This window comes from Antechinus flavipes, chromosome 1, assembly GCF_016432865.1.
Source record: "Antechinus flavipes isolate AdamAnt ecotype Samford, QLD, Australia chromosome 1, AdamAnt_v2, whole genome shotgun sequence".
In the NCBI taxonomy this organism is placed as follows: Eukaryota; Metazoa; Chordata; class Mammalia; order Dasyuromorphia; family Dasyuridae; genus Antechinus; species Antechinus flavipes.
The window spans coordinates 340,823,207-340,831,580 of NC_067398.1; the positions used below are offsets into that span (position 1 = coordinate 340,823,207).

General features: G+C 40.1%; 1 protein-coding gene across 1 annotated transcript; it reads right to left on the reverse strand.

Moving 5' to 3' along the window:
- Window positions 1-651: 651 nt before the first annotated feature.
- Window positions 652-4,453, reverse strand: LOC127543367 (tryptase beta-2-like). Its single transcript, XM_051969396.1, has 5 exons — window positions 4,389-4,453; window positions 3,664-3,826; window positions 2,890-3,155; window positions 1,368-1,531; window positions 652-1,227 (listed from the first exon to the last, which is right to left on the reverse strand). The coding sequence occupies exons 1-5, from the start codon at window positions 4,447-4,449 to the stop codon at window positions 1,042-1,044; spliced, it is 840 nt and encodes a 279-aa protein (XP_051825356.1). The 5' UTR covers window positions 4,450-4,453; the 3' UTR covers window positions 652-1,041.
- Between the last annotated feature and the right edge of the window lie 3,921 nt (window positions 4,454-8,374).

Below are 8,374 nucleotides of genomic sequence, written 5' to 3' on the forward strand. Positions count from 1 at the left end.
AGCTACATAGAGTAGAAGATATAGGGGTTGCTTGTAGGTATCTTGCTGAGGAGGTCCTAGCTGAGTTGAATTCTTTAGCGAATCTGATAAAGAATAGTGGCTACAATTGGTGTTTTGTCGATTCTTGTGGCTAAGTTTTTGCCATGGCTCCATATTGATTATTCCTGGGGTACTCTGGGTTATCTGGGGCAGGCGCATGTGATAGAAGTTAGCTAAATAGTGCAATGGATAAAGTTCCAGGGCCTGGAGTCAGAAAGTCTCTCCTGGAGTTTGGCTTCAGACACTTATTAACTGTGTGATCCTGGATTAAATCACTTTATCTGTTTGCCTCTCCTCATCTGTCAAATGAACTAGAGAAAGAAATGGCAAACCATTCCAATATCTTTGTCAAGAAAAGCTCAAATGAAATTACAAAGAGTCAGACGTGACTGAAATCACTCAACATGTGATTTATCTTTCAAAGATATGTTGTATTTTTTTTTAGATAATGAGATTATTTTTGATTGTGGAAAGTTGTTCTTGATATCCCTTAATTCCCATTGATCAGGGAGAAGAGATAGAACTGTTTCCCTAATAGAGGACCCCATAACAGTGGAAAAACAAGCTCACAGGTTGAGCCCACCCAAAGAAAGTACTGCTTCCAGAACAAGATGGGTTTGCAGACAGTTTAATGAGATGCATATAAAGGAACCCATTTCCCCTCTTTCTTTCTTGCCCCATCCATCAACCTCTACAAGACCACTCATAGGAGTGACTCGCAGGAGGACAGAACCCCAGAAAACTGATCACACTCTCAACACATTTTTTCAGAGGATGAAACTGAAGGACACATGAAAGGACTTGTCCAGAGTCACAGAGGGAGTCATGGAAAGAGCAGGAAAGTAGACCCCATGTGTCTAGGACTGGGAAGCTTCTGAGGCAATCAAAGAGGAGACTGTGATTTGGAGAAGGAAGCTTCAAGGAGAAAAGGCTCAGAAAGACACAGGGTCAAAGAGACAGGGAAGTATAGGAACTGGGATGACTTAATGGGACTGTCTGGGATTAGACATTAATTGGGCTTGTAGGGAAGCATGGGAAAATATGCTCGTTGATCCAACCCACGAAGCTTGAGACACGTGTGTAGAGGCCAGGTCTGTGGGCAATGCCACAGCCTAATCCCCAACTGACCACCCCAGCCTGCTTCCAGGAGTCCCCAACTTTGCAGACCAGAGGGCCCCCAGAGTCACCCTAAAAAACAGGAGAGCATCTGTTAGCATGATCCAAAGTTTTCAGTGGGGGGGGGGACTCTGAGGTGTAATGGGGTAGAGGTGGAAACAGGAAGGGAAGGGGGAGGCTGTGATGAGAGGGAGCCATCCAGAGTCTCTCACCTGACAGGAGTCTACTTGGGTTTTGCCAGCACATAGAAAGTTATCCTTAATTATCTTCATATCCGAGCTAGTGCGTGTTCCCTTGTGGTACTCTTCATCACAATAATGTGTATCCAACAAAGGCACTTTCACCTGCCTCAGGGTGTAGGGTGGGGGCAAGTGTACTGCAGAAGAAAGAGACAGTGGAATATTGGTCCAGAGAGGAAGAAGAGATCCCAGGGATTAAAAGCATCTCTCCTTGGGGTCTAAGGACCAGGCAACCAAGAGCTGGGATGGAGCCCAAATCTGAGGCCCATCTTCTCTGTGCTGGAGGGGTAAGCTTGGGTAGTCCCAATTTATGGGACAATGTTTCCATTCTGGGGGAACTGGTACCCAAGTGCCATGATGCACAATAAGCTATGTTGAGTTGGGCAAAGGAGTGAGTACTACCCTGGCTTCTGGAAAGAATTGGAGAGGGGAATGAGAAATTGGGACAAGAGATCATCAGGTCTGTGTGATGGTCCAGATCATATAGGAGGTCACAGAGGAGTCAATTAACTATCTTATTAATCAGCTCACCATCCCTGAAACTCTCCAGCCCTAAAGTCTCTTCCCTGGCTACCTTGACCCATCTAAGACAGTTGGGTGGCACCATAGATACAGTGGATAGTATCTGAAATCAGAAAGGACTGTGCTAATGTGACCTAAGATATTTCCTAATTATGTGACCCTAGCAAGTCATTTAATTTCTGGCTGCCTCAATTTCCTCATCTGTAAAATGAAGATTGTGACTATGAAATGAAATATCTGTAAAGTATTTCACAAAGCTTAGTGCTATGTAAATTCTATGATAATAATGTATTGTCTCCCTCTGTTAGAATGTAATTTCTTCACGGAGGGGGACTGTCTCACTTTTTTTTAACCCCCAAAGCTTAGCACAGTCCTGGAAACTAGTAAGTGCTAAATAAATGCTTTGTTCATTCATGAATTCATTCATTCAATAGCCTCGTTTTATAAACAAAGATACTGGGTCTCAGAAAAGGATGCATCAGTTCATATAGCTAATAAGTAGCACAGTCCACATTTGAACACAGGTTCTTTTAACTCCAACCCATTCAGCCTGCTGCTATAAGAGACATGGAAGAGGCAGCTAAGTGGCTCCTGGATAGAGCACAGCCCTGGAGTCAGGAGGACAGGAGTTCAAATTAGGCGTGACACACTTTTAGCGCTGTAGGATCCTGGGCAATTCACTTAACCTCAATTGCCTCAGGAAACAAAAACAAAAAAAAAAAAAGATACTTCTAAAAAGAGAGATGTGGGACACAGACAACAAGGAGTCTGAGATGGAACCACAGATCTGAGACATCTTTGTCCATGGAGCTAAGGACCCATAATTCTTATGAAATAGTTTGAATTCTAACTTTTTCTCCTTCCCTCCTTCCCCCCCTCAGTTATTAGCATGCTTAGCTTTGATCCTGGTCCTGCACCAGCACAGAGGAATCGGAGAAGCCCCATGAAGCCCCATTTCCTTCTCAATGCTCACCTCCAGAATTAAGATCCCCCCAGCCAGTTACCCAGCACTCCGAATCCAAGGGGAATGTCTCTGTGGCATTAGGAAGACTAATAAGCTTGATATGACTGGACAGCTCCACAGGGTTCTTCAGTTTCAGCAGAGCGATATCCCAACCCCGATTAACAAAAGTGTAGTTGGGATGAATAATAATCTTTGACAGGGGCAGTAGTTTGTCCTCATAATAAAGGTGCTGTTCTCTCAGTTGGATCCTAAATAGTGAAGGCTCCCTTGGAATGCTGGGGGAAGAGAGAAAGAAATGTTCCTTCAAGACACCTGAAGCTACAGTTAAGTTCAACAACCCCAGGACTCAATTCTCTCACCTTCATCCCCTGATGCTTATCCCTGCAGACATAAGGTCTGAGCATCTCTGGACCTCCCACAATCTTCTAAAGCTTTAAGGATTTCCAGCTCACCTTTCTTTCTCTCTCCTGGGTTTCCCAGTAAAATAATAGTGATGGTACCCCACAAGCATAAGGTGCTTTTTGGTTTAAAAAATGCATAGCCCTCAACTTTCATCTTTGAGGAAACCAGATCAAGGACTGTTATCCCTGTTATTCAAAGGAAGAAATTTAGATCTAAAGAAATAAGTAAACAACTTATCCAAAGCTATACAGTGACTCAATGACAGAGTCTAGGAAAATCTGGATTTCCTGACTCCCAGCCCTCAGCTTGCCTCCACTTTCCTTCCCTCCCATGATAGGTTCATTCATATCCATCCAGTTGAGTGGAGAGGGGGAGACTTACGTGCCAAAGCAGTGGGCAGCTGTCAGTATCCATTGGGGGTGGATGAGGGAGCCACCACAGAAGTGCATCCAGTACAGACCGTCAAAAATCCTGAGACTGACCTGCCAGAGCCACATCCCCTTTGTAGCTTCCTGGCCTCCAACAATGCCAACTTGTTCCCTGTCTAAGCAGAGAGAAAAATGACTGTGCCAGGATGTATTCGGACATCCAGCTTTCCTGCAAAGGCTTCACGCATCTGCAGGGACCATCCTCTTCTTCCAAAATGATTTGCTGAGTTTCAGCTGAGGGATCACATTCCTTTCCATAACAAGAATTCTATCAGCAATATTAATGATGATGATATGATCAACAACATTTGTTAAGGACCTGACACTTGTATAGCTCAGTGAGTTTTGCAGTGAATTACCTATATAATCTCATTTGATTCTACGACAACCCTGTGAGATAGATATTAAAGGAATTGTAATTTAACAAATATGAAAACTGACAATCATAAAGAAAGAATAAGTGCCCAGAGCCACCCAGCTAATAAGTATCAGTGATGGGAAATGAATGTGAGTGCCTTTCTGATGCCATATGCTAGGAACACCGTTTTCCAGTGTTTCCCACTGCCCCGAGGACTCCTCATCCCATCCTAGAGGAAGAATGGAAGCATCCTCATATGTCTCCCTCGTCATGAGATTATTGCAAGGCTAGGTACTTGAAGATCAGGCAGAGAAAATCACCTTGAATCAGAGGGATTGAACTCCCCAGGAGGGGAAGGGTCAGGAACAGCAGGCATAACATCTGAAGGAAAAGAGAGGAAACTAAAGTCAGCAGAGTGCAGACCTGGATGCCAGGGGCTGAATTAAAGCTCCTCTGAAGTGTGGGGCTAGGAGGTGGAGTTTTAGATATCAGGTTATTGTAAAGGATTAGGATTCTTACCTTGTCCAAGTTCCCTTATTGTGTCCTCCCCATTAGTTAGCCCTCTACTTATCCTCTAAGGGCAGGAAGTAGAGGAGGGAGGGAGGATAGGGTCAACCCAGCCCTCTTCTTGAAAATGGAGGGGGATGATGAAGAAGGTGGAGGAAGTAGAGCTGGAAATGCATGGAGAAGTCTGATTAGATGCCTATGTTCCTGTCCTCTCCCCTTCCATTTTCATCTTACTTCTAATCCTCGATTCTGGAAGTCAAATGATCTGTGAGAACTATAACCCAACCATGTATTTTCCCCCTCAGTATTTACATAACACTTTCCTTTGACCCTCTAAAAATCATTTATTATGTAACTTTATGTAATATTAATTATCTGTGTTTCTGACTTTTCCTCCTCTTGGATTGTAAACTCTAAGAATCTAAATATCTAAGCTTTAAAGCCCTCAATTGCAGTTCAATGTTCTTCTTACACTAAATATTTAATTCATATTGAATAAATGAATAAATAAGATCATAAGTTCAAAAATGTTAGAGTTGGAATGAACTTCAGAGACTTCTTGTCCAATTCCAGTCAGAGATCAGAAAACTAAAACCCAGAGACCTCGTCCAAGGCAAGTTAAATGATTTGTTGAAGGTCACATAGGTAGTAAATTATTCAATTTTCTGGACAATTCTACAAAGCTATTCCAAGCCTACCTTCCCCCATCATGATTCTCATCTATTCCTTCTTGATCCTAAAGAGGGAATGGCTTCTACCTAATAACACATGAACTTGTGGATTTGCCTACCAAAGGAATATTGGGAAAAACCTGTTCCCAAAATCTACCAGACATACTCAATCTCTGATTATGCAAAACTATTCTTATTTCTATGGTGGACTAAAGGGGATTCCCACTATCACCACCAATGCAATACTCCAGGGAGATGCAGAATCTCATCATATTGTTAGTCCTCCAACAGTGCAGCAGGAGTCCTCAAACTATGGCTTGTGGGCCAGATGCGGCAGCAGAGGATGATTATCCCCCTCACCCAAGGCTATGAAGTTTCTTTATTTAAAGGCCCACAAAACAAAGTTTTTGTTTTTACTATAGTCAGGCCCTCCAACAGTCTGAGGGACAGTGAACTGGTCCCCTATTTTAAAAGTTTGAGGACCCCTGTAACTGTCCATGTCTGCCTATACTAAACAGCTCTTATCCATGTTCTTTATAAGTTCCCAAGGATTCTCTCCAATTGATTGAGAATCTTCTTTGCTGTTTCTTGACAGTGAGAGGAAGCCAGCGGAGCATAAGATCTGTCTAATGGCTATTCCTTGCTCTCATAATATGGCTAGTCTACTTTCTTTTCTAGTCCATACATTTCTCTTTTTTTTATTTTTTATTTTTTGCTTTTTTTGCTGAGGCAATTGGGGTTAAGTGACTTGTCCAGGGTCACACAGCTAGGAAGTATTAAGTGTCCAAGGCTAGATTTGAACTCAGGTCCTCCTGACTTCAGGGTTAGTGTTCTAAACCAATGCACCACCTACCTGCCCCAAGTCCATACATTTATTTAGTGATATCCCTTACACTAATCATGTACCTCTTCATTACCCTATATATAAGCCTCAGATCCAGTTCTTCAGAAACTGCCATTTCAGGACTCCTAGTCATACAATATTGCCAAAAGGATGCAATACTAAAACAATGAGTTTTTGTTTCTGGGAAAGATGGTGAATAATTCAAAATAATTTGCACTATCCCCAAAGGCAATCCAGCCTAGTCTCCTTTTCAATTTTCAAGTTCTTAAAATATATTCATTTGTCATAAAGATCAGAGATCAGTTCTAAAGGCTGCATAAAGATACATATCATACACTCTGAAAAAAGGGCATTCTTGCTCCACGTTTTTGTGTGTCTTTTGCTTTGAATAGATAATTAGACCAAAATCTTTTTAATGACTATGAATCATTTCAACTGCCTCTGCAATGATCTTGGACTGGAAGCAATCAGCACAATGCCATCTGCATCTGCAGCATCCAGAAGACCTCACCATCTCTAGATGAGTTGATGTCTGCACTGGATCTACTCCATTATGTGCTGAAACACAAAACTCATTTTATGACCCAATTCTTATTAATAATCAAAGAATTGCTAAAGAAAATTGTCTTTGATTAAATGTTTTAAGCAACCTTGTATAAATAAGCTCTATTGGAAAAGAGCTAATCAGGTTTTGTCCTTGTATCAAAAGAAATAGGTATTGTTAATGACCAACAATAAACAGAGTGGGATCATGTGTAATCTATACATTTCAGTAAATTAGGTGATGGTAAAGGTATGGACTGCCATGGAATATCTTCCCAAAATCTGTCTGTTCCCTGAAAAATACTGCTTTTTCTTTTTGAATGTGAGATTCTTGAGAACAGGGATTGTCTTGCTTTTCTATTTGTATCTCCATCACATAGCATAGCGCTTAGTGCATAGTGAGAATTTAATAAATGCATTTTCATTCATTCATTAGTCTCATCAAGGATGCCCTAGATTTCATATAAATGTGAAAGTAGTCATATTTATTTTTAGCTGAGAATATTTTCTCATGACCATTTTAGATGTCAAAATAAGCTCTGAGTGTTTCCCATACTTTTATCATCTTTATGTCCTTCAGATAGCCTGAGAATCAATTTCTCATTGTTGCCAGAATTGTATTTCTTCCACTACAGACCTCCATTATGTACTTGATCTAGTCCAACTATTTCCCCTATCTTTATTTTCTCCAGCACCATTTCTTGTTTCCTCAAGAAGTTATCATTAGGACCCTGAGGGAAAATTGCAGCCACATCATTGTAATGTTGGCCATCTCTCCTCCACTTTCCCATTCCCAGAAACTATGTGACTGCAATGTTATGGTATTAATGTAGTGTCTATTCTGTCCAGGGAGAACATATAGAATGTTCATAAACAAGTATAGAAAAACAGAAATATTAAATATATCCTTTACTAGCCACAATGCAATAAAAATTGTAAAATGAAAGGCCCTTAAAGAAAGTCTCATATTTAATTTAAATGGAGACTAATTTAATCCTAAAGATTTGGTGAGTCAAAGAATAAATCACAGAAAGCACGGACAAACTAATCAAAGACAATTAAAATGATGTTATAATATGACAAAAAAATTTTGAAACAGCTAGAGTAGTCCTTAGCAGAAATTTTATATCTCTGGACAGTTATGTAAAGAAATAGAGACAGAATGTGTCATTTAATTGAGTACAAAATGAAAAACATTTTTAAAGTCACAAAAAAACAATAAACACTGAAATAAAAATTCTGAAAATCAAAGTAGACATTAATAAAATTCAGTTTAAAAAATTCCATTGAATTGATAAATAAAAACTAGTCTTTAAAAAAACTAATTGGACTAATCAAAATGAAGTATCATTAATGAAGAAGAATAAGAACCATAGCCTCATAAGTAAATGATCACAAAATATAAACAGGTAATTCTCTTTTTTTTTTTGGGGGGGGGGGGTTAACTGACTTGCTCAAGATCACACAATTAATATCTGAGGCTGAATTTGAACTCAGGTCTGGTGCTCTATCTACTGCACCATCTAGCTGCTCCCAGGTAATTCTCAAAAAAAAAAAAAATTAAGAAACTAACATTCATATTTTTAAAACATTTGAAATCATTAAGAACCAAACTGGGTACTCATTAATTGAAAAAATGCTAAATAAATTATGGTATGTGGATATTAAGAAATATTATTGTACCACAAGAAATGAGAAAAGGGACAGATTCAAAGCCCTTTGAAGACATATGAATTAATAC

Excerpts from the sequence above, each read along its gene's own strand:
- LOC127543367 (XM_051969396.1), bottom strand. The coding sequence starts at position 4,449 with ATGTTATGCCTGCTGTTCCTGACCCTTCCCCTCCTGGGGAGTTCAATC. Across the intron at positions 1,532-2,889 it reads GGGGGATCTTAATTCTGGAG|TACACTTGCCCCCACCCTAC; the intron begins GTGAGCATTGAG and ends TTTCTTCTGCAG. Across the intron at positions 1,228-1,367 it reads CCCAAGTAGACTCCTGTCAG|GGTGACTCTGGGGGCCCTCT; the intron begins GTGAGAGACTCT and ends CCTGTTTTTTAG.